The sequence below is a fragment of the Pongo abelii genome, chromosome 10, assembly GCF_028885655.2.
Source record: "Pongo abelii isolate AG06213 chromosome 10, NHGRI_mPonAbe1-v2.0_pri, whole genome shotgun sequence".
Taxonomy (NCBI): Eukaryota; Metazoa; Chordata; class Mammalia; order Primates; family Hominidae; genus Pongo; species Pongo abelii.
This window is the reverse complement of record NC_071995.2, coordinates 36,413,522-36,439,681: the sequence shown is the minus strand read 5'-3', so window position 1 is coordinate 36,439,681 and position 26,160 is coordinate 36,413,522. Positions and strand designations below refer to the sequence as shown.

At 36.3% G+C, this 26,160-nt stretch overlaps 1 protein-coding gene across 2 annotated transcripts in view; it reads left to right on the top strand.

Moving 5' to 3' along the window:
• Positions 1-26,160, top strand: part of CPNE8 (copine 8) — a 256,868-nt gene that overhangs the window by 42,308 nt on the left and 188,400 nt on the right. The window contains exons 3-4 of one of the 2 annotated variants that reach the window (XM_054527102.2): positions 5,760-5,857; positions 24,168-24,271. Coding sequence is in view for 1 of the 2 variants with exons in the window: in XM_002823097.4 (XP_002823143.2) it covers positions 24,168-24,271 (104 nt within the window). In the remaining variant the exon portion in view is untranslated. The remainder of the gene's footprint in view (positions 1-5,759; positions 5,858-24,167; positions 24,272-26,160) is intronic. The other variant, XM_002823097.4, reaches the window with a different exon arrangement.

Below are 26,160 nucleotides of genomic sequence, written 5' to 3'. Positions count from 1 at the left end.
TTAGACCTACAGTTCCTCTGGGATTGATTTTTGTATATAGTTTGAGATGAAATTTACTTTGATGCCATATAGTGTTGAATTGACTTGGGAACATTTGTTGATGGGATCGCCTTTCTCTGCTGCACAATTACATCACCTTTATCATAAATAACTGTATATGTGAGAACCTTGTTGAGGATTCTATTGTGTAATACCATACTGTTTTAATAACTAGTGCTGATGGCATGAGCTTTGTAGTTTTTTTTTTCTTCTTCTTTAGGATTTTCTAGGGCAGGGGCTGGCAAACTTTTTTCTGTAAAGGGTCAAATGTAAATAGGAGCTAGGGCAAAGATTTTAGGCTAGGTGGGCCTTATAGTCTCTCTAGTTACTGTAGCATGAAAGCAGCCATGGACAGTAAATAAATGGATGATGATGGGACTATGCTTCAGTGAAACTTAACTTACAAAAACCAGCAGCAGGCCAGATTTGGCCTATGGGCCATAGTTCTCGAACCCTATTTCTAGTATATTCTTAGCATTACACAGCTCAACAGAAATTTTAGAATCTGTTTGTCAATTTATACATACATTTATCCTTACTGTACTGACAGAGGCCTCTTGTATAGTGTTGAATAAAAGTGGTGACAGGAAGCATTCTTTGTGTGTGTGTGTGTGTGAGAGACGGAGTCTCGCTCTGTCGCCCAGGCTGGAGTGCAGTGGTGCAATCTCGGCTCACTGCAAGCTCCACCGCCCGGGTTCACACCATTCGCCTGCCTCAGCCTCCCGAGTAGCTGGGACTACAGGCGCCCGCCACCACGCCAAGTTAATTTTTTTTTGTATTTTTTAGTAGAGACGGGGTTTCACCATGTTAGCCAGGATGGTCTTGATCTCCTAACCTCGTGATCCTCCCGCCTTGGCCTCCCAAAGTGCTGGGACCACAGGCGTGAGCCACCGCACCCGGCCAACAGGAGGCATTCTTGTTCTTGATCCCATGGGTAAAATTTCCATGTGTTTGCATTTATTCAGATAATTATATGATTTTTATTTTGTCATTAAGGTGAAATACATGCTTGATTTTCAGTGCTAAAACACGTATTTCCGTAATGTTTCCAGCTGAATAATAATGTATTGTCTTTTAAATATATTGCTTACCAGGCATTGCTACTATTTGTTAGAATTTTGCCTGTTACGAATTATATTGATCTATAAATTTACTTCTTTGTCATAAACTTGTAGCTTTTGTTGTTAAGATTAGGCAAGCCTCATTACTTCTGTTTGAAAGCATTTCTGTTTTCTCTTTGAAGGAATGTGAGTAAAATTGGTGTTATATTTTAGTTAAATGGCTGACAAAGTTTGCTGCTAAAACATTCTGAGTCTGGACATTTCATTATAGGAGGTTTTAATATCAGATTCAATATCTTCGTTACATACATGTCTACTTAACAATTTCAATTTCTTCTTCTGTTAGTTTTGTGTGCCATGATTTTTCAGGAATTTGTCCATTTAACCTAAATTTTCAATTTATTGGCATAACACTGCTTGTAATACGCACTTACAACATGTGTACTTTCTGTAGGATCTATAATGATGTCCCTTTTTTACCTTCTTATATTGATAATTTGTGTTTCTTTTTTTGGTTCTTCTTAGCAAAGGTTTATCAATTATTAGTCTTTTCAGTAATCAATTTCTGCCTTTGATGGTTATCTCTAATCAAAAAACTGTCATTGGTTATGGCAACTAATTTTTTTTTCTCATTTTTGGGTTTAATTTGATCTTTTATTTCTTTTTTGAGTCACAGTCTCATTCTCTCATCCAGGATGGAGTGCAGTGGCATGATCTTGGCTCACTGCAGCCTCCATCTCCTGGGTTCAAGTGATTCTCATTGGTCAGCCTCCCAAGAAGCTGGGACTTCAGGTGTGTGCCACCAGGCCTGACTCATTTTTGTATTTTTAGTAGAGCCAGGGTTTTGCCATGTTAGTCAGGCTGGTCTTGAACTCCTGACCTCAAGTGATCCACCTGCCTTGGCCTCCCAAAGTGCTGGGATTACAGACGTGAGCCATTGCACCCAGCCTTTCTCTTCTAAGTTCTTGAGAATGACAGCTTAACAGTTATTGTCAGTCATTTTTCTAATATATGCATCTTAGGCTAGAAATTCTCCTTTGAGAGGCTTTAATTATATCCAAGTTTGTTATGTTATGCTTCTGTTACCTTCCAGATTCAAAGTTGTTTTTTAAAATTTGAAACTATGTCAGATGTACAGAAAAGGTGCAAATGTAGTATAAAGGATTTTTTCCCTTTAAACTGTTTGAAAATAAGTGGCTGACAAGATGCTCCACAACATCTGAATGCTTTATTTACATAAAAGACATGCTCCTCCATAATCATAATAACCAGAATCAGGGAATTAAACTCCTATGTTTCTACCATCTAATCCTCAGGATTATATAAGAGAAATATGTAATGATTATAATACATATAATAATATATATAATGCTAACAAGCTAATTTGACCTACAGTTACACAGTCAGGATCTTGTTGACCATGTGCTTATGGTGCATTTCATTATATTTTTTCTGTTCTTTGCATTTCCACAATTTGGCAAATTGAATCTGAAGGTTGAATAGATAGAGATTTAGTTTCTTTAACAAATCTATTGGTGGTTGTATGAACTTTCATTGGAAAGCAAATGATGTCTTGTTTTCACTCTTTTGTGATATTAGTACCCTTTGATGCTTAGTGCCTAGATCATTGGAGATTTTCATGTATTAGTTGGAATAATGTTATAGTATACCAACATTAGCAGATTATATTGCCATTCATACTTTATTTTCTCTCTTTCAGCCATAATTTAGTCTTAGTTCTGTAAGTAATGCTCACCACTACTCTATATGTCAATATTTCTCTAGTAATTTTGGTTTTATAAAAATCAATCTTTAGTAGATTCCTTAGAAAAGTTCATAGGAACAATATTTCCCTAGTTCTTGCATGTTGATAACAATTTGTGTCCTTTATATTTGAAGAACATAAAATCTTTTGATCACATTTTCTTTCCTTGTATATATTTAATATATTATTCTATTTTTATTCTGTCATAAAGCATTTCTGACAAAAAGTTTGACGAAAATATAATTTTATTTTAAGCCATGTACTCCTTCTGCATGAGTGGCCAGTGGATTAGTTTTCTTTTTTAAATAATATTAAGTACTTTCACTGGACTGTATCTTGGTATTAGTCATTCAAGATTGATATTCTGAGTAGGTCATGTTTTCTTTTAATGTTTCAAATTGTTTTTGTGTTTGAAAGTTTAATAAGTTGTTTTTAATATTCGTTCTGATTTGCTTTGCTTTGATATTCTTTATTTTTTATTGTGATAAGAACACTTAATATATGCCCTTTAAAAAATTTTAAGTGTACAGTACAGTATTATTAACTATTGGCATAGAACTTACTCATCTTGCATAACTAAAACTTTATACCCATTGAACAACAATTCCTCATTTTTCTCTCTCCCCCCAGCCAATGGCACCCACCATTTTGTGCTGTTTCTATAAGTTTGACTATTTTAGATACCTCATGTAAGTGGAATTATACAGTATTTGTCCTTCTGTGACTTGTTTATTTCAGTTAATATAATGTCATCCAGGTTTATTCATGTTGCTGCATATAGCAGGATTACCTTATTTTGTAAAGCTGAATAATATTCCATTGTATATTTCCACATTATTTTTTGTGATCAGAACACTTAACATAATATCTACACTTTTAGCAAATTTTTAAGTATGGAATACAGTATAGTTAACCATAGTCACCATGCTGTACAGTAGATCTCTGGGACTTACTCATTTTTCGTAACTGAAACTTAATACCCTTTGACTAATTCTTCCCAGTTTTCCCTCCCTTCAACCCGGGACAGACATTCTTCTACTTTTTGCTTCTATGAATTTGACTATTTTAAATTCATCATATAAGTGGTATTATGTAGTATCTGTCCTTCTGTGTCTGGTTTATTTCACTTAGCATAATATCTTCCACATTCATCCATGTTGTTACAAATGGCAGGATTTCCTTCCTTAAGGGCTGAATCATGTCCCATGGTATGTAGACTATTGTGAATAATGCTGTAATGAACATAGGAGTGTAGATATCTCTTCAAGATCGTTATTTGAGTTTTTTTTTTGGATATATACTCAAAAGTGGGATTGCTGGACCACATGATAAATATTTTTTAATTTTTGGAAATTTCATACTGTTCTCCATAGTGGCTGCACCATTTTACAATTCCACCAATAGGGCACAAATGCTGTAATTTCTCCACATCCTCAAAAATAATTCTTCCTTTTTTTTTTTTGATAATAGCCATTCTAACAGGCATGAGACAATATCTTAGGGAAGTGTGAATTTACAATTCTCCAATGATTAGTGATGTTGAGCATCTTTTCATATACCTGTTGACCATTTGTGTATCTTCTTTGGAGAAATGTTTATTCAAGGTTTTTTTTTTTTTGCCTATTTTTAAATTGAGTTATTTGGTTGTTTTGCTGCTGAGTTTCTGATTTCTCTGTATATATTGGTTGTTAATCCCTCATCAGATGGTACACAAATATTTTCTCCTTCTGTAGGTTGCCTTTTGACTCTGCTTTCCTTTGCCGTGGAAAAGCTTTTTAATTTGAGTTAATCCCACCTAATTTTGCTTTTGCTGCTTGTGCTTTTGGTGTTATAATCAAGAATTCATGGCCCAAGACCAATGTCATGAAACTTTTACCCTATGTTTTCTTCCTGGAGTTCTACAGTTCCACATCTTACATTTATGTCTTTACTTCATTTTGAGTAGTCTTTTGTGTATGGTGTAGGATAAGTGGCCAGTTTCATTCATTTGTACATGAATATCGAATTTTTTCTACACCATCTGTTGAAGAAATTATCTCTTCCCCATTGACACCCTTGTTGAAGATCAGTTAAACATCTGTGTGTGAATTTATTTATGAGCTTTCTCTTCTATTCCAATGATCCATGTGGCTGTTGTTATCAGTACTATGGTATTTTAATTACTATAGCTTTTTAGTATATTTTGAAATCAGGAAGTGTGATACCTCGAGCTTTGTTCTTTTTCAAGATTGCTTTAGCTATTCAGGATCTTTTGTGGTTCCATATGAATTTTAAGATTGTTTTGCCTATTTTAATAAAAAATGTCATTAGGATTTTGATAATTATTACATTCAGTCAAAGATCAAGATCACTTTGGGTAGTGTGATTATTTTGATCTTCCAATCCATTAACATGAGAGGTTTTTCCATTTTTTTGTCTTTCTTATTTATTTCATTAATGCTTTATGTTCAGTGTACACAGGTCTTTTACCTTGGTAGTTAAGTTTATTACCAAGTATTTTACTCTTTCTGATTCTATCAGAAAGAAATTATTTCTTAAGGTTCTTTTTGGATGGTTCATTGTTGGTGTGTAAAAGCACAACTGATTTTTGTATATAGATTTCATATCTCCAACTTATGAATTTGTTTATTATTTCTAATGGTTTTTGTGGAGTCTGGGATTTTTTTTTTTTTTTTTTTTTTTGCCTATAAGGTCATTTGCGAGGAGGCTCTGCCACAGCCGGGGTCCTCCTGTGACCTGCATGTACTGGGGGATTCGCAGGGAGGATGTCGGGACACCCCGGAAGCTGGGAAATGTTCTATGGAGATGAGTGAATAAACAGATGAGCACTGAACAAACGTATATAACCAATGTACTTCTGAGAAGATTAAGGGATTTTAAAATTACTTATCTAGGAGTCGGGAGCCAAGATGGCCGAATAGGAACAGCTCCAGTCTACAGCTCCCAGCGTGAGTGACACAGAAGACGGGTGATTTCTGCATTTCCATCTGAGGTACCGGGTTCATCTCACTAGAGAGTGCCAGACAGTGGGCGCAGGACAATGGGTGCGCGCACTGTGTGCGACCTAAGAAGGGCGAGGCATTGCCTCACTCCGGAAGCGCAAGGGGTCAGGGAGTTCCCTTTCCTAGTCAAAGAAAGGGGTGACAGACGGCACCTGGAAAATCGGGTCACTCCCACCTGAATACTGCGCTTTTCCGACGGGCTTAAAAAACCGCGCACCAGGAGATTATATCCCGCACCTGGCTCAGAAGGTCCTACGCCCACGGAGTCTTGCTGATTGCTAGCACAGCAGTCTGAGATCAAACTGCAAGGCAGCAGTGAGGCTGGGGAAGGGGAGCCCGCCATTGCCCAGGCTTGCTTAGGTAAACAAAGCAGCTGGGAAGCTCGAACTGGGTGGAGCCCACCACAGCTCAAGGAGGCCTGCCTGCCTCTGTAGGCTCCACCTCTTGGGGCAGGGCACAGACAAACAAAAAGCAGTAACCTCTGCAGACTTAAATGTCCCTGTCTGACAACTTGAAGAGAGCAGTGGTTCTCCCAGCATGCAGCTGGAGATCTGAGAACAGGCAGACTGCCTCCTCAAGTGGGTCCCTGACCCCTGACTCCCGAGCAGCCTAACTGGGAGGCACCCCCAAGTAGGGGCAGACTGACACTTCACACGGCCGGGTACTCCTCTGAGACAAAACTTCCAGAGGAACGATCAGACAGCAGCATTCGCGGTTCACGAAAATCCACTGTTCTGCAGCCACCGCTGCTGGTATCCAGGAAAATAGCGTCTGGAGTGGACCTCTAGCAAACTGCAACAGACCTGCAGCTGAGTATCCTGTCTGATAGAAGGAAAACTAACAAACAGAAAGGACATCCACACCAAAAACCCATCTGTACATCACCATCATCAAAGACCAAAAGTAGATAAAACCACAAAGATGGGGAAAAAACAGAGGAGAAAAACTGGAAACTCTGAAAAGCAGAGCGCCTCTCCTCCTCCAAAGGAACGCAGTTCCTCACCAGCAACGGAACAAAGCTGGACGGAGAATGAGTTTGATGAGTTGAGAGAAGGCTTCAGACGATCAAACTACTCCGAGCTACAGGAGGAAATTCAAACCAAAGACAAAGAAGTTAAAAACTTTGAAAAAAATTTAGACGAATGTATAACTAGAATAACCAATACAGAGAAGTGCTTAAAGGAGCTGATGCAGCTGAAAGCCAAGGCTCGAGAACTACGTGAAGAATGCAGAAGCCTCAGGAGCCGATGCGATCAACTGGAAGAAAGGGTATTAGTGATGGAAGATGAAATGAATGAAATGAAGCGAGAAGGGAAGTTTAGAGAAAAAAGAATCAAAAGAAACGAGCAAAGCCTCCAAGAAATACGGGACTATGTGAAAAGATCAAATCTACGTCTGATTGGTGTACCTGAAAGTGACGGGGAGAATGGAACCAAGTTGGAAAACACTCTGCAGGATATTATCCAGGAGAACTTCCCCAATCTAGCAAGGCAGGCCAACATTCAGATTCAGGAAATACAGAGAATGCCACAAAGATACTCCTCAAGAAGAGCAACTCCAAGACACATAATTGTCAGATTCACCAAAGTTGAAATGAAGGAAAAAATGTTAGGGGCAGCCAGAGAGAAAGGTCGGGTTACCCTCAAAGGGCAGCCCATCAGACTAACAGCAGGTCTCTTGGCAGAAACTCTACAAGCCAGAAGAGAGTGGGGGCCAATATTCAACATTCTTAAAGAAAAGAATTTTCAACCCAGAATTTCATATCCAGCCAAACTAAGCTTCATAAGTGAAGGAGAAATAAAATACTTTACAGACAAGCAAATGCTGAGAGATTTTGTCACCACCAGAACTGCCCTAAAAGAGCTCCTGAAGGAAGCGCTAAACATGGAAAGGAACAACTGGTACCAGCCGCTGCAAAATCATGCCAAATTGTAAAGACCATCAAGACTAGGAAGAAATTGCATCAACTAACGAGCAAAATAAGCAGCTAACATCATAATGACAGATCAAATTCACACATAACAATATTAACTTTAAATGTAAATGGACTAAATGCTCCAATTAAAAGGCACAGACTGGCAAATTGGATAAAGAGTCAAGACCCATCAGTGTGCTGTATTCAGGAAACCCATCTCACGTGCAGAGACACACATAGGCTCAAAATAAAAGGATGGAGGAAGATCTACCAAGCAAATGGAAAGCAAAAAAAGGCAGGGGTTGCAATCCTAGTCTCTGATAAAACAGACTTTAAACCAACGAAGATCAAAAGAGACAAAGAAGGCCATTATATAATGGTAAAGGGATCAATTCAACAAGAGGAGCTAACTATCCTAAATATATATGCACCCAATACAGGAGCACCCAGATTCATAAAGCAGGTCCTGAGTGACCTACAAAGAGACTTAGACTCCCACACATTAATAATGGGAGACTATAACACCCCACTGTCAACATTAGACAGAAAGTCAGCAAGGATACCCAGGAATTGAACTCAGCTCTGCACCAAGCGGACCTAATAGACATCTACAGAACTCTCCACCCCAAATCAACAGAATATACATTTTTTTCAGCACCACACCACACCTATTCCAAAATTGACCACATACTTGGAAGTAAAGCTCTTCTCAGCAAATGTAAAAGAACAGAAATTATAACAAACTGTCTCTCAGATCACAGTGCAATCAAACTAGAACTCAGGATTAAGAATCTCACCCAAAACTGCTCAACTACATGAAAACTGAACAACCTGCTCCTGAATGACTACTGGGTACATAACGAAATGAAGGCAGAAATAAAGATGTTCCTTGAAACCAATGAGAACAAAGACACAACATAACACCAATAACAGGAGCTGAAATTGTGGCAATAATCAATAGCTTACCAGCCAAAAAGAGTCCAGGACCAGATGGATTCACAGCCGAATTCTACCAGAGGTACAAGGAGGAACTGGTACCATTCCTTCTGAAATTATTCCAATCAATAGAAAAAGAGGGAATCCTCCCTAATTCATTTTATGAGGCCAGCATCATCCTGATACCAAAGCCGGGCAGAGACACAACTAAAAAAGAGAATTTTAGACCAATATCCTTGATGAACATTGATGCAAAAATCCTCAATAAAATACTGGCAAACCGAATCCAGCAGCACATCAAAAAGCTTATCCACCATGATCAAGTGGGCTTCATCCCTGGGATGCAAGGCTGGTTCAATATACGCAAATCAATAAATGTAATCCAGCATATAAACAGAACCAAAGACAAAAACCACATGATTTATCTCAATAGATGCAGAAAAGGCCTTTGACAAGATTCAACAACCCTTCATGCTAAAAACTCTCAATAAATTAGGTATTGATGGGACGTATCTCAAAATAATAAGAGCTATCTATGACAAACTCACAGCCAGTATCATACCGAATGGTCAAAAACTGGAAGCATTCCCTTTGAAAACTGGCACAAGACAGGGATGCCCTCTCTCACCACTCCTGTTCAACATAGTGTTGGAAGTTCTGGCCAGGGCAATTAGGCAGGAGAAGGAAATAATGGGTATTCAATTAGGAAAAGAGGAAGTCCAATCGTCCCTGTTTGCAGGCAACATGATTGTATATCTAGAAAACCCCATTGTTTCAGCCCAAAATCTCCTTAAGCTGATAAGCAACTTCAGCAAAGTCTCAGGATACAAAATCAATGTACAAAAATCACAAGCATTCTTATACACCAACAACAGACAAACAGAGAGCCAAATCATGAGTGAACTCCCATTCACAATTGCTTCAAAGAGAATAAAATACCTAGGAATCCAACTTACAAGGGACATGAAGGACCTCTTCAAGGAGAACTACAAACCACTGCTCAAGGAAATAAAAGAGGATACAAACAAATGGAAGAACATCTCATGCTCATGGGTAGGAAGAATCAATATCGTGAAAATGGCCATACTGCCCAAGTTAATTTTTAGATTCAATGCCATCCCCATCAAGCTACCAATGACTTTCTTCACAGAATTGGAAAAAACTACTTTAAAGTTCATATGGAATAAAAAAGAGCCCGCATTGCCAAGTCAATCCTAAGCAAAAGAACAAAGCTGGAGGCATCGCACTACCTCACTTCAAACTATACTACAAGGCTACGGTAACCAAAACAAGCATGATACTGGTACCAAAACAGAGATATAGATCAATGGAACAGAACAGAGCCCTCAGAAATAACGCCGCATATCTACAACTATCTGATCTTTGACAAACCTGAGAAAAACAAGCAATGGGGAAAGGATTCCCTATTTAATAAATGGTGCTGGGAAAACTGGCTAGCCATATGTAGAAAGCTGAAACTGGATCCCTTCCTTACACCTTACACAAAAATCAATTCAAGATGGATTAAAGACGTAAACATTAGACCTAAAACCATAAAAACCCTAAAAACCCTAGAAGAAAACCTAGGCATTACCATTCAGGACATAGGCATGGGCAAGGACTTCATGTCTAAAACACCAAAAGCAATGGCAACAAAAGTCAAAATTGACAAATGGGATCTAATTAAACTAAAGAGCTTCTGCACAGCAAAAGAAACTACCATCAGAGTGAACAGGCAACCTACAAAATGGGAGAAAATTTTCACAACCTACTCATCTGACAAAGGGCTAATATCCAGAATCTACAATGAACTTCAACAAATTTACAAGAAAAAAACAAACAACCCCATCAAAAAGTGGGTGAAGGACATGAACAGACGCTTCTCAAAAGAAGACATTTATGCAGCCAACAGACACATGAAAAAATGCTCATCATCACTGGCCATCAGAGAAATGCAAATCAAAACCACAATGAGATACCATCTCACACCAGTTAGAATGGCAATCATGAAAAAGTCAGGAAACAACAGGTGCTAGAGAGGATGTGGAGAAACAGGAACACTTTTACACTGTTGGTGGGACTGTAAACTAGTTCAACCATTGTGGAAGTCAGTGTGGCTATTCCTCAGGGATCTAGAACTAGAAATACCATTTGACCCAGCCATCCCATTACTGGGTAAATACCCAAAGGACTATAAATCATGCTGCTATAAAGACACATGCACACGTATGTTTATTGCGGCATTATTCACGATAGCAAAGACTTGGAACCAACCCAAATGTCCAACAATGATAGACTGGTTTAAGAAAATGTTGCACATATCTGCCATGGAATACTATGCAGCCATAAAAAATGATGAGTTCATGTCCTTTGTAGGGACATGGATGAAATTGGAAATCATTATTCTCAGTAAACTATCGCAAGAACAAAAAACCAAACACTGCATATTCTCACTCATAGGTGGGAATTGAACAATGAGAACACATGGACACAAGAAGGGGAACATCACCTCTGGGGACTGTTGTGGGGTGGGGGGAGGGGGGAGGGATAGCACTGGGAGATACACCTAATGCTAGATGACGAGTTAGTGGGTGCAGCGCACCAGCATGGCACATGTATACATATGTAACAAACCTGCACATTGTGCACATGTACCCTAAAACTTAAAGTATAATAATAATAATAAAAAAAAGCAGTAATTTAAAAAAAAACAAAAAACGGTCATTTGCAAATGAAGATAATTTTACTTCCTCTGTTTTGATTTGGATACCTTTTATTTCTTTTTCATGTCTAATTGCTCTGGCTAGGATTTTCATACTATGTTGATTAGAAGAGGTGAGAATTGTCATCTTTGCCTTTTTCCTGATTTTAGAGGAAAAGCTTTCAGTTTTTCACCACTGAGTATGATGTTGCCATAGGCTTTACGTACATGGTTTTGTCATGTTCAGGTAAAGTATTTACTATTTTCATCAAGAAAGGTTGTAGAATTTTGTCCAGTGCTTTTTCTGTGTCTATTGAGATGGTCATGGTATTTTATCTTTTAATCTGTTTTATTGTATATTGCATTAATTGATTTGCTTTTTTTGAATCGTCCTTGTATCACAGGAAAAAAAAATCTCATTTGCTCATAGTGTAACTGAGGTGGAAGTTGGGACTCGACTCCAGAGGTTAGGCTTAGACACTAGACCAAATTGAGGACTAGCAAAACCAGGGCTGGTGTGGAAGCAGCTTTTCATAAGATGTCTACCAATGTGCCATGTCAGTTTACCATTGCCGTGACAATACCTGGAATTAATTGCCCCTTTCCATGACAACAACCTAATGACCTAGAAGTTACCACTCTTTTCCTATAAATTTCTGCATACACTGCTCCTTAATTTGCATGTAGTTAAAAGTGAATATAAATCTGACTGCAGAAGCACCTTTGAGCTGCTACTTTGGCACATTGCCTATGGTGTAGCCCTGCTTGCAAAGAGCAGTAACTGCTGTTGCTGTACACTGACACTTCAATAAAAGTTGTTGTTTAACACCACCAGCTTGCCCTTGCATTCTTTTCTGGGTGAAGCTAAGAACCCTCCCAGGCTAAGTCCCAATTTTGGGGCTCAACTGAACTGCATCATAACCATCTATGTTAGGTAATTGGCTTTATATGGAGGAAAAACAAACTTCCTGTCTTTAGGACAAAAGGTAGTTTTGCCACTTGGAACAATGACTCTACCAAAATTAGGCTCCTACTTTCCCACAGAAACTGGGAGACAGAGGTGCAAGTTATTTTGATGTTTACATTATATAAAGATGGCTCCTATGTTCCTGAGAAAGACATTCCTGGGTTATAAAGCTGACCAGAGTTTTCAAAAGGATTTATATTACACTTCAGAGAGAGAAAGTACTTGTAATTACATGTTTTCCAAAGTAAATGCTCTGAATAAAAGGAGGGAGGGAAATATTTTCTCTTATTATCAACAGGGAGAATTAAGCCTCTTATTTATTTTTTTTTAGACAGAGTCTTGCTCTTGTCTCCCAGGCTGGAGTGCAATGGCACAATGTCAGCTCACTGCAACCTCTGCCTCCTGGGTTCAAGCAATTCTACTGCCTCAGCCTCCCGAGTAGCTGAGATTACAGGTGCCCGCCACCATGCCTGGCTATTTTTTTTTTTTTTTTTTGTAGTTTTAGTAGCGATGGGGTTTTGCCATGTTGGCCAGGCTGGTTTTGAACTGCTGACCTCATGATCCACCCACCCTGGCCTCCTAAAGTGCTGGGATTACAAGTGTGAGCCACTACCTCTGGCCTGACCCTCTTACTTTTAATTTTTGGTTTGTATTTGTCCTTACATAAGAAATAATACAGAGAAATCCTATGTCCTGTTTGCTCACTTTCACCAAGTGGTAATATCTTAAAAACTCTAGTACATTATCACAACCAGAATATCGGCATTGATAAAGAAATAACTATAATGTAGTTCAGTGTTTTTAGTTGTACTTTGCAAGAAAAATAGAGAAACGACTCCATCTTTCTGGAAGTGAAAGTCCCATCCTTACAGTTTCTTTGATAGCCAATCAATAAACAATGACAGATCTATGTTTTATTTATAGTCAATATATTCATGTACTGCCAATTATATTACAAAATAAAATATGAATTATTAGAGTTGTAGCTATGATTTTAATTAGGTGTATCTCTTGTGTAAAGGCTACATTGGCATGAATAATACTGATATATTTTGTTGACATTTATGTATGTTAAATCAGTGTGTGATAGGGTTTTGCTATATGAATCAGTAACATTTGAAGGAAAAGTTTGAAGGTTGTCAATATAGATTGCTAGCCCTTTATTTTGAAAATTAAGGAAAAAGACAAGATTAAGGTAAACATCTCTATTATCATAATTTATTTCTAAAAAAAGAGTATTTTTTTTTATCAAAATATATCTAGGCTGTATATTGAAAAAAAACCCCTGATACTCATAGTATAGTCCAGTTAGAAACCTTATGCAGCCACAATTTTCCTTAAATGTGAAGCATCTAAAGTTTTAAATAAAGATAAATCACAACATAAGATTTTGTGATAGTACATGTATACTGAAAAACCACAGCCTAAAATTTTATTCTGTGGTTAATCATTGATATGGTAGCTGTCTTCTCCCAAGTTTTAAATGTGGTGATCAGTTTCTTGCAGTACAACATGAAGTACAGAACAACGTCTAGCCTATTTGTATTTTTATTTTATGGGCATTGTAAACAATTCAATTTTACATAGGCATTTTGAAAAATTTGTAAGCACTACTGTCAAATTTATTTTATCAATTCAGAATATTATAGGAAAACTAAGAAAAATCTAAGATTCTGCCCTCTAGGCAACCCATGCCATTAGTTGGTGACACCAGGTGTCTAGCTAGTGAGGATTATAGACAAGGATGATCCTTTTAATGTGATGTTGAATTTGGTCTACTTGTATTTTGTTGAGGATTTTTACATCCATATTCACCAAGGATATTGGCCTATAATTTTCTTTTCCAGTTGTGCCCTTGTTTGGCTTTGGTATGATGATAATGCTGGCTTCATAAAATGAGTCTGAAAGGTGTTTCTTTTTCTTAATATTTTGGGAAGAATTTAAGGAAGATTGATATTGATTCTTGTTTAAATGTTTGGCAGCATTCATCAGAGAAGCCATCAAGTCCCAGGTTTTTCTTTTTGATTACTGCTTTTGAGGTTGTTGATTACTGCTTCAATCTCTTATTCATTATTGGTCTGTTCAAGTTTCCTATCTTTTCATGGTTCAGCCTTAGTATATGTTTCTAAGAATTTATCCATTTCTTCTGGGTTATTCAATTTGTTGGCTAAAGTTGTTCATAATAGTCCCTTATGATCATTTTTATTCCTGTACCATCACTTATAATGTTTTCTCTTTCATTTATTATTTTATTTGTGATTTCTCTCTTTTTAAAATTAGTTTAGGTAAAGGCTTGTCAATTGTTTTGTTTGTTCTTTGGTCCCTTTCTATCTCTTTCTTTCAGTTGTTTCATTGAATTTTAGAGTTTTTGTTTTAACTTTTAATTGACAATAGTTGCATATTATATATTTATGGGATGCAATGTGATATTTTATATGTTTACATTATGGGAATAATTAAATCAGGTTGTTTAAGAAATCCAGTACCTCATCTACTTATTATTCTTTTTGTGGTGAAAATATTTAAAATTTTCTCTTAGCAATTTTGAAATACACAGTGTATTATTATTACGGTCACTTTTTTTCTACAGATCATTAAAACTTATTCCTCCTAATTGAAATTTTGTACACTTTGATCAACATCTCTCCTTTCCACATTCTGTGTTGTGCATGGATTTATTTCTGGACTCTCTGTCCTGTTCCACTGGTCATTATATGTTGTTATGACAGTAACATGCTGTGTTGGTAACTATAGCATTGTGATCGATTTTGAAGTCAGGTAGTGTGATGCCTTCAGCTTTGTTCTTTTTTTGTCAAGGTTACTTTTTGGCTATATGGGATCTTTTGTGGTTCTATATAAAACTAGGATTGTATTTTCTATTTCTGTGAAAAATAACTTGGAATTTTGATAGAGATTGCATCATCTATGTAATATGGCCATTTTAGCTATATTAAATTTTCAGTCCATGAACGTAGAATAGTTTTCCATTTATTTGTGTCATAATTATTTCTTTCATCAGTGTTTTGTTTTTTTATTATATAGGTTTTTCACCTTTTTGGTTAAATTTACTCCTCAGTATTTTGTGTTTTTTCATGTTATTGTGAATGGGATTTTCTATAATTTCTTTTACAGATAATTTGTTGTTAGTGTAAAGAAATACTACTGATTTTTCTGTGTTGATTTCGTATCCTATAACTTTACTGACTTTATCAGCTGAAATAGTTTATTAGTGGAGTCTAGAACTTTCTCTATATACGATCATGTCATTAGCAAATAGAAACAGTTTCACTTCTTTCTTTCCAATTTGCATGCCTTTTATTTCTTTTTCTTGTCTAATTGCTCTGGCTAGAACTTGTAGTCCTATGTTAAGTAGAAGTGTGAGAATGGGCATCCTTGTCTTGTTCCTGAATTGGAAGAAAAGCTTTCAGTATGATGTTAGCTGTGGGATTTTCATATATGTCTTGTATTGTATAGAGGTATATTCCTTTAAAACTTAGCTTGTTTCGAATTTTTATCTGGAAACTTTCTTGAATGTTGTTAAAAGCCTTTTTTGCTCCATTGAATTGATCATATAGTTTTCATAATTCGTTCTGTTAATGTACTGTATCATCTTTACGGAGTTGTGTATGTTGAACCATCCTTGCATCCCAGGGATAAATCCCACTTATGATAAATTATTCTTTTAATGTGCTGTTGAATTCAGGCTGATAGTATTTTGTTCAAGATTTTTGTACCTGTGATCATCAAAGATAGCTGCCTTTAGTTTCTTTTCTTATAATGTTTTTGTCTGGCTTTGGTATCAGGGTGTATTAGTCAGGGTTCTCTAGAGGGACAGAACTGATAGGATAGATGTATGTATAAATGGGAGTTTATTAAGAAGTATTGACTCACACAATCACAAACCACTGGTGTAAGTCCAAGAGTCCAAAAGCTGAAGAACTTGGAGTCTGATGTTTGAGAGCAGGAATCATCCACATGGGAAAAAGATGGAGGCCGGAAGACTTAACAAGTCTGCTTTTCCCTCTTCTCCTGCTTGCTTTATTGTAGTGTGCTGGCAGCTGATTAGATGGTGCCCACCCAGATTGAGAGTGGGCCTGCTTCTCCCAGTTCACTGACTCAAATATTAATCTCCTTTGGCAACACCCTCACAGACACGCTCAGGAACAATACTTTGCATCCTTCAATCCAACCAAGTTGACACTCAGTATTAACCATCACACAGGGTAGTGCTGGACTTGTAAAATTATTTTGGAAGCATTCCCTTTACTTCAGTTTTTGGAAGAGTTTTAGAAGGATTGGTATTACAGATTGATTGTCCCTAATCTGAAAGCTAAAAATCCAAAATGCTCCAAAATTTGAAACTTTTCGAGTGTTGTCATAATGCCACAAGTGGAGAATTTTACATGTGACCTTATCTGATGGGTCACAGTAAAATGCAATCAAAACCCTGTTTCATGAACAAAATTATTAAAGTTATTGTATATGATTGCCTTCAGCCTATGTGTATAAAATATACACTGAAGCATAAATAAGACACACACTAAAGCATAAAACAAAGGAGTTTCATGTTTAGACATGGGTCCCATTCCCAAGATATCCTAATATGTATATATAGTATTCCAAAATTTGAAAAATTCTGAAATCTGAAACACTTCTTGTCCCAAGCATTTCAGATAAGGGATAATCAACCCGTATTTTTTCTTTTAACATTTGGTAGAATTCTGTGTGAGTCATCTGGCCTTGTTTTTCCTTTGATGGGGTATTTCTTTTTTATTATTATTGATTTAAACATTTCATTCATTATTTGCTTATTCAGGTTTTCTATCTTTTTTTTTTATTCAGTCTTTGTGGGTTGTATGTTTCTGTGAATTTATCCATTTCACCTAGGTTATCCAGTTTGTAGGTACCTCGTTTATAGCAGTCTCTTATGGTCTTTTGTATTTCTGTGGTATCAGTTGTAATGTCTTCTCTTTGATTTCTGAATTTGTGTTTGTCTTCCTTTTTTTTTTTCTCTCTGACTAAAGGTTTGTCAATTTTGTTTACCTTTTCAAAACATTAATTCTTAGTTTTATTGTTATTTTCTATTGTCTTGCTAGTCTCTATTTTATTTATTCTTTTCTGATCTTTATTATTTTCTTCCTTCCACAGACTTTGAGCTTAGTTTTGTTTTTTTTTTCTAGTTCTGTGAGGTGTAATGTTGTTTATTTGAGATCTTGGTCTGCTATATGCTGCTGTGATCTATTACATAGAGCTGGAACAGAAGTTCTCATTTCTGATGATAATTGCTGCATATGGTATATGAAAAATTAGAGATAATGCAAAGGTTTGAATGATTTTGTATTTTTCTAGAGTGGGTTTACTTTTACTTATGTAGATACAGAAAGGCTAGTAAAAGTTCACCTTAATTCCTTAAACATTTGAGTGACTCTAATCTGGCTTTCATTGCTCTTGAGGGTTGTTCTTCTGATTTAGCCTTCTCAATTGTAGCCCTTTGGGATCCCAGTCTAAAGGTTTGTTGACTTATTTTTTTAAATTTTTCTCTCTCACTTTTTAAAGGTTTAGACATATTAAAAATGGAAAGAAATGTAGACCAAACATGCATATACGCTGCTAAAATCTCTGCCTAGTTTGGCCTTTTCTAAAGTATATGATAAAACTTTAATAAATCTTTTAACTAAAGTTTTAAAACACTATAATATAATTTTAAATGCTGGTGGACTTTAGTTCTTTCTATATTTTATGTGTGAAAATTACAGAGACATGATGTAGGTATTCATTTGTTGGTGGTTAATGATTTAGGTGAGTTCCTAAAAACAGAAGATCCTAAAAATTGAATGACAGTCCCTTGTGTGAAATATTTTGTCTTAACTAAGAACATTAGAAGGAAGTCATTTTACTTCTCTCTCTCTCTCTCTCTCTCTCTGTGTAGTGTGTACATGTATTTTTATATCTATAGCTACATTTCATTGATCTATAGTATTGTAAGATCTAGATAAAGCTTTCAGATATTCTACTTGTTATAATAAAGTGAGTTTCATATTATTGGATTGTGAAAAAAATGCCTTGGATAATTAGTTATATAACAGAACTATATGTCTTTCTCTTAGAAGAAGAGGGCTGTGGAGTCTCTGTTGAGGCCAGTGTTTTATTTCCAAGAGGAAGAGTATGAGAATGTAAACCTTCTTTGTGTGTGTAGCTGTGTGTGTTTGTATGTTTGGTATCCTCCATGCAAGTTGGATATTTATAGTCCTAAATTGCAGTTTTAGATTAAATTTATCTTAATATTATGTCAGAATATTCTGCCTGCCGTACTCATCTAATTTACTCTTGTGTAATCTCTGGAAACTGTGGCTGTATATCATGGCTACTAAGATTTAATTATAACATAATAATTGAATTAAAGATGTGCAGTTGTTCAGATGACTTTTTTTCTTCATCTCTTTCACTTGACAAGTGAATGTGAGACTGGGTGGTTGTGCTGGGCCTTCATAATATATTAAAACTTTCTGAACATTTTTATCAAAACATGGTTCATCTGCTTGGTGCCATAAATAGATGAAGTTACTGAGTGTTCTTTCCGGTACTGCTTCTCTGAAGTAGTTTAATAATTAGTTGATTTAGAAATGAGGAGTATTTCTATTCTATCATTTTCTGCAAGATTTGTTCCTAAATTGGAAAAGTAGCTATTTATCCAATTAGCTCAAGCATAAAACAAAGGAAAACTTTGACGGACTTGATTGTGAATTGTTTTTCATTTTTTGCTTGGAATTTTAAAGGGAATAGTGTTTTCTGGTTTTAACGAATTTAAATTTACACACTTTTTTTTTCAAATAACTGAGAATTTTCATACTTGGTGAATAAAAGAATAGTTTCCTAATTATAAGTTTATGAAAACTTAATACTGTATCATTATGTAAAAGTGCTTGGCTTCTGCATATTTGTACATGTACATTGTGCCAGAGGTTATTGTAATTAGGTTCATAGGTGCTTTTGATAATCTAGTATTATTGATATTCAGACCAAGACTTTTTTAGGACACAAGTTAAAATTCTTTAAAATGTAGCTGTTTCTGGGTGTATAACATCAACAAATATTATTAATAATTGTCTTTCCTCAAAATTTTACACCCCTTTGATAGGTATAGAATGATATGCAACTGCACATTTTCCAAAGAATTAGCAATTATTTATTTAGTAGCATAAGACTTTAGCTAAGATGTAAATTTTATTTCAAGTCCAAAAGATTAATCACTTCGTTGATAGCTAATACATTCCAGCCTCCAGGAAATAACCAATGTATTTCCCATAAGCTGAACGAGTCATAACATATCTGTAGATTTCTTACTATTTCCAGTTTTCACTTTTTATAGTAGAGTAAACTAAAAACAGGAAAACTGCCTGAAAGTTTTTTGTTTCTGATTTTAAAAGTAAATTCTACTCATTGCAAGAAACTGGGAAAACCCAGAAATGCATAACACACTTTTAAAAAATTAGATGATAATCATTACATTCTGGTACACTGTATTCTATTTTTTCCATATATATATATATGCATATATATGCTTATGTTTTAATCAACTTGGTATTATGCTATACATATACCAAAATTGGTATTATACTATATATTACCCTTGATATATTTTCTGAACCTTGATATTTATATCTCAGATCTCCCTTATTTAACCATTTGTTCAGTTTTATTCAGGTGTAAATCAAACGCATATCTGTGTCCTGTTGCTTCATGAAGCTTACTGTCTAGCGGGGGAAACATCAACATTTTATTTTTATTTTTATTTTTATTTTTATTTTTGAGACGGAGTTTCACTCTTGTTGCCCAGGCCGAAGTGCAATGGCGCTATCTTGGCTCACCGCAACCTCCGCCTCCTGGGTTCAAGTGATTCTCCTGCCTCAGCCTCCCAAGTAGCTGGGATTACAGGCATGTGCCACCACACCTGGCTAACTTTTTTTTTTTTTTTTTTTGTGAAACAGAGCTCACTCTGTTGCCCAGGCTGGGAGTGCAGTGGTGTGATCTCGGCTCACTGCAAGCTCCGCTTCCCAGGTTCACGCCATTCTCCTGCTTCAGCCTCCCAAGTAGCTGGGGCTACAGGCGCCTGCCATCACGCCTGGCTAATTTTTTGTATTTTTAGTAGAGACAGGGTTTCTCCATGTTGGTCAGGCTGGTCTTGAACTCCTAACCTCAGGTAATCTGCCCACCTTGGCCTCCCAAAGTGCTGGGATTACAGGTGTGAGCCACCGCGCCCAGCCTACATAAACATTTAAATGTATAGCAGCAAAATATAAGTTTTATTAAGGGGGAAGTCAGGTCCTGTGAGAGAGACTAAGAATGGAGCACCTATTTCAGATTGATGTTTAGAGCTGGCATGCTGACATTTAAGCAGAGGCTTAAAGGATGAGGAAAAAGTCAGCCATTCAAGAATGGGGTTAAGAACATTCTAGTAAGAGGAAATAGCAGGTGCAAAGGCCATGAGGTGGGAAAGGGTTTGGTGTGTAAAAGGGCCTACAAGAAGGCCAGGAGGCTGGAGCAAAGAGAAAGAAGGGATACTGCCTAAAATGAGGTTAGAGAGGAAAATAGGAGCCAGGACCTGTAGACCAAAGAAAAGAGATTTTATTATAAGTACTATGGGAAGCCATTAAAATTTTTTGGCTGGTGGAATGACATGGGCATGTTTACATTTTCAAAAGATTATTCTGGATGTCACATAGAAGATGAATTGGAAGGAGAACAAAAGAAGAAGCAGAAATGTAAGTTAGGAGGCCCTTTGGGTAGACCATGAGAGGGAAGAAAAGCTTGAGTTAGGCTGATGATGGGAGCTATGGAGAGAAGTAAACAGCTGTGAGGCATGTTTTGGAGTTATAACTGATAACTTATGAGGTAGTGATGAATAGGAGTTGGCAGATTAAAAAGAAAGACTTGAGATCGATGACTTCCATTTATGGTCTGATAAATCAAGTGGATAGTGGTAACATTTATTGACAAGAAGTAAACTTGGTAAGCACAGCAGTATTAGGGTGATGTTTGTGATATAAAATAATTATTTTATGTTTGGATGATACTTTTGAGAGATCTATAAGACAACCACTTGTATAAATTAAGAAAGCAGTTGTATGCATGAATACCCAGAAGTGAGTCTCAGAGCTGATGACATGCCTTTGAAAGTTATCATGTAGATGGGATTTAAAACCCAATAGATTATCCTGGTCTGTTTTGTGTTGCTATAACAGAATACCTGAGACCACGTAATTTAAAAAGAAGAGAAATTTATTTTCTCACAGTTCTGAAGTCTGGGAAGCCCAAGATCAAGGCACTGGCATCTGGTGAGGGCACTCTTGCTGTATCCTCACATGGTGGAAGGCGGAAGGGCAAATGATGGCCAAATGCTGTATGAAGCCTCTTTCATAAGGGCCTTCTTGCCATTCATGAGAAAGGTGCCCTCCTGGCCTAATCACTTCTTAAATGCTCTATATCTTAATACTGTCACATTGGTAACACCTGAATTTTGGAAGAGATACATTCAAACTATAGCAGGGATAGATGAAATAACCTAATAAAAAGTGATTGTATAGAGAACAAGAGTGCCTTGAACTGAGCTCTGCCAATGAGATGTTGAATGCTTGAGAATCTGAGAAGAGGAGAAACACAGAGGAATGTGGTGTCAAAAGTCAGGAAAGACAGCTTCTAAAAAGAATGAGTGGACAGCTGTGTCACATGCTGCTGAGAGATCTGGCAAGATGAGGGCCAGAAGTGACCACTGGATTTAGCAATATGAGGGTCACTGGTGATATCATCAAAAACAATTTCAGGGCTGTGTGTTAGAAGACATATTGTAATGGATATAGTCATAATATATAGATGATTTGCTAAAACCAGGAATTTAATGGCTACAAATTAATCTTCACTAGAGATGGCAGAGTATACTCAGTCACTCCTATTGCTGAGGAGCCAGCATTCTATGAGAAATAGGCTTGTGTGTGTTTTAAGGGCTAATGGGCTCTGGGGAGTTGCTGGCTGCACCTCAATGGGGCTTACTGTGGGAAATTTCACTTCATTTTTAAAAATTCTCTCTGAGTGTGAGTTTGGGTTAAAAATCCAAATTCTTGGGAATATGGGTACTGGCTGAGCTTCTGTTTGAGGGTGTTGTGCATTTGCCGCTTTAGTACTCTCTGCTCTGGTCTGAAGACGGTCTTTCCTCCCAACAGTAGGAACAGTGGGAGGGTGGAGGGTCCCTCTGGTTTATACTTGAACTTACTGACCTCTGCACAGTTCTCTTGAAGTAAGCGAGCACTGCCAGCCCCTGGTTATTTGGGTACATGCTCTTATTCCCACTCCCTTCAGACTAGAAAATTAAAATGGATAGGCTCATTGTTGGATCTTCTCCAGGGCCTATGGTTTACACTTAAATAGAGGAGAGTCCTAGAAAGAATGCAGATTTTGTAGCCAAAGTGACTTAGGTTGAAACTCTGCTTTAATTTTCTCATCTCTAAAATGGGGCTAGTTCTACCATGCAGAATTATAGTAAATATTGAAAGTAATGTGTGAAAAGTGCTTGGAACAAAGTAAATACTCAATAACTGGTGGTTGTAATTGATATTATTGTTTAAAGTAAATTCTCAATATTATTGAAATGTTGAATTAGTGACCTGGGTTATAATTTGTCTGTATGATATTGGTCTGTGATATAAAACATTGTCCAATGGCATAGGCCTCTGAAAATTTGTTCTTTTTGGGAGTGATCCGTTGGAAGTAGCCTTAGTAAATCCTATGTCATCAATATTTTGTACTATAGTTTTATTATTACAATTTAAGAAAGCTTCACATTTTAATGGATTATCATAGTTCTTCTCTTTTCCTATTAAAAATATAATATTTCATTGAACTTTAATAAAAGTTGGTTCGTGATAAGACAGTATGCTTCATTGCCTAATGTTGCTCAGAACTAAAGTTAAAATTCTCTCATTAGAATTCCATGGGAGTTGGAAGGGAAGAATGTAAGCCAAGGATAGAAAAGAGGTGTTAATTTTATATTTGTGCTCTATCTTTGGGAGAAGTGCCAAATGGCCTTCTTTCACATTGAGAGGAGGGAGGACTAGAAAGTGGAATATTTTTTCCTGTTTTCCACTTGCCCTAAGATGGAGAAACTTAGTTTTTCTAAGCTAAAGTGCAGCATATTGCTTTAAAAGATGCAAGAAGTGTAGGTCCCATTTTAGGTATCTAGATATGGTAAGAATTAAAACATGATTAATCAGAAACAACTGATTGTTGTGACATATGTGTGCAGGAGATTTTCAGAGCATTCTCCACAAAACATGGCCAATAAACGGCATTGTATATGGGACTGTTATGTATAAAAAGAGGAAGAAGGTTATGAATACTATGATCTCTTCAATTATAAGAATATGTATTGTCTGGCCTTCTTATATACAGGGTTAGGAAAATAATTTATAACATATAATACATTTAAAGTTTAGGTAGAAATAACTTCTTTTCATTAAAAGAGGATTTAACTTTCAAGTAGGGAGAGGAGAAGGAGAAGCATTATGGTTTGTCATATGAATTTTGGGGAGAAGCTGATTTTTGAATGAACTCAGGGCTTATTTTATGATTCCCCTGAATAAATAAGAGAGGTGATTTGATCGCTAAAAAATTTCTATTATTTGGATATTTATTGCTTATTTTCTAAAAGAACTGTGTGATGTTAAGTACTGTACTTGTAATAAGTAGCTGTACAAGGTTTAATTTTAAATTCTCTCTCTCTTTCCACAGTTTGGAAGAACTGAAGTAATTGATAATACTTTAAATCCTGATTTTGTAAGAAAGTTTATTCTGGACTACTTTTTTGAAGAAAGAGAGAATCTTCGTTTTGACTTGTAAGTTCTACTAAAACATTTAGAAAAATTTGATTTTAAAGACAATATTACTAATGTAAGGCAGGGTCCTATGGTTGCACTGAGTTCTAGATTATATTGGCAGGAAACCAGATTAATTCTGTTCAGAGTGTGGCCCAAGCAAGTCCCCTGCTTTGCATTTTGTAGGTCTGAATACATGTTGAATGAATAGGTGAGCAGTTTAGCCATGCAGGACGGTGTATATGGACATTCTTCGCAACTGCACCGTGCTTCAGTGGATTTCCTACAAGTTCTATGTATACTCCAAAGTTATCACATCCACTCCCATGGCTGATGTCTCTCAGATCTTTAAGTTTGGCTCAGCAGCTTCTTAGCATAGCACCTGGATCTCTGCCTAACTATGGCTTCCGTTCATCCCTTGGTAGCCTTGTACTTTTCCAAGGGCTAGGATAATCGAGTCAGCATTTTAAATATGTTAAGTATTCTTGTTACTTTGATACTAAATCTGGCATATTAAAACATAATTGTCAAATCCAAGTTCCTGTCCACAGAGAACCTAGAGTCAGCCTGTTTATATTATTATAGAATTTTTGTTCCACAGAAGTGAACTGTAGTGATTGTTGAAGTATCTGGATATGGTTAAAAGGAAATCTGTTGTGGGGAGGTGGGTAAAATATGCTTAAAATATCAAAATAATTAAAGGAAATTTATGAACATTAAAAAGATAAATGTCTTATTTTAAATAGCTGAAAATCCTGATGTACCATGCTTTTACAATTTATAAATACTTCTTGATAACAAAAGCTGTCAATATCTTATTTGAAAAAGTCATAATTTGCTTCATAATGTAAAAAATAACAGCTCTTTACTGTTAATAGTCTTTCTCATTTTCCTCTAAAATATGCATGGTAAAATAACCCGCAGTGCTTGTGTTTAAAAAAGATCTTACACTAGCTTCTTTCTTCAGGAATACTGAGTATTTGTCATATTTATCCAACAAAATTTATTACATCCACATTTGGTTTTTTATTTTTTAGAAACTCCTTTGCAAATAGTAAAAATGAGGCTCATTGGAAGAGAAACTGAAATGGAATGTAGAAACTTCCTGATTATGTGTATGGTAGAGGCTGCACATAGCGTTGCCACTAAAAAAACAGATATAAATCATGTAGTATGTGGTTGAATTCTCCCATTATTCTGGGCCTTGGTAGCAATTGCTTTTTAAGAATTTTCTTTTACACCAGCATGGGACTCTTAATTTTTCCTCCTTAATCCCAGGCTTAACTTTATGTTAAAACCAGCCTCTATTTCATGATTCTTTGTTTCCCCCTTTGTTTTTTTCTTTCTTTTTCTTCCTTTCTCATTCATCTGCATTGTTTTCACTGTTGAAAGTAATAAATATTTATTGCAAACTTTAAGTGATATAGACATTTAAAACAAAAGCTTCCTTTTATCCTAATACAAAAAAGCATTGCCCCCCCTCCCAAACCTGCAAATGACTCAATGTATATGCTGGGAGTTTTGTTTTCTTTAAGCATACACATATGCATCCAGGAATTGCAATAAATATATTTTCCTTTACCTTGTATTTTGCAGATATCCTTTTGTGCCACAAAATATGCATATACCACATTCATTTTAAAGGTTATATAATTTCCATTGTTCAAAAGAACTGTAATTTATTTAACCAAACACTTACTGATGGGCATTTGGCTGGTTCCATTTTTCCTACTACATATAGTCCTGCAGTGAGTTTCCTTGGATGCAAATCTTTTTGTAATATATATTTATATATACTTCACGTTTTCAGAGGACAAATTACTTGGAGCCAAATTTTAGGATTATAGGATGCAGACAGGAGTACCCACTGTCTGGTTCTAAATCTTTGAAATCAACTTGGTGTGAAAGTT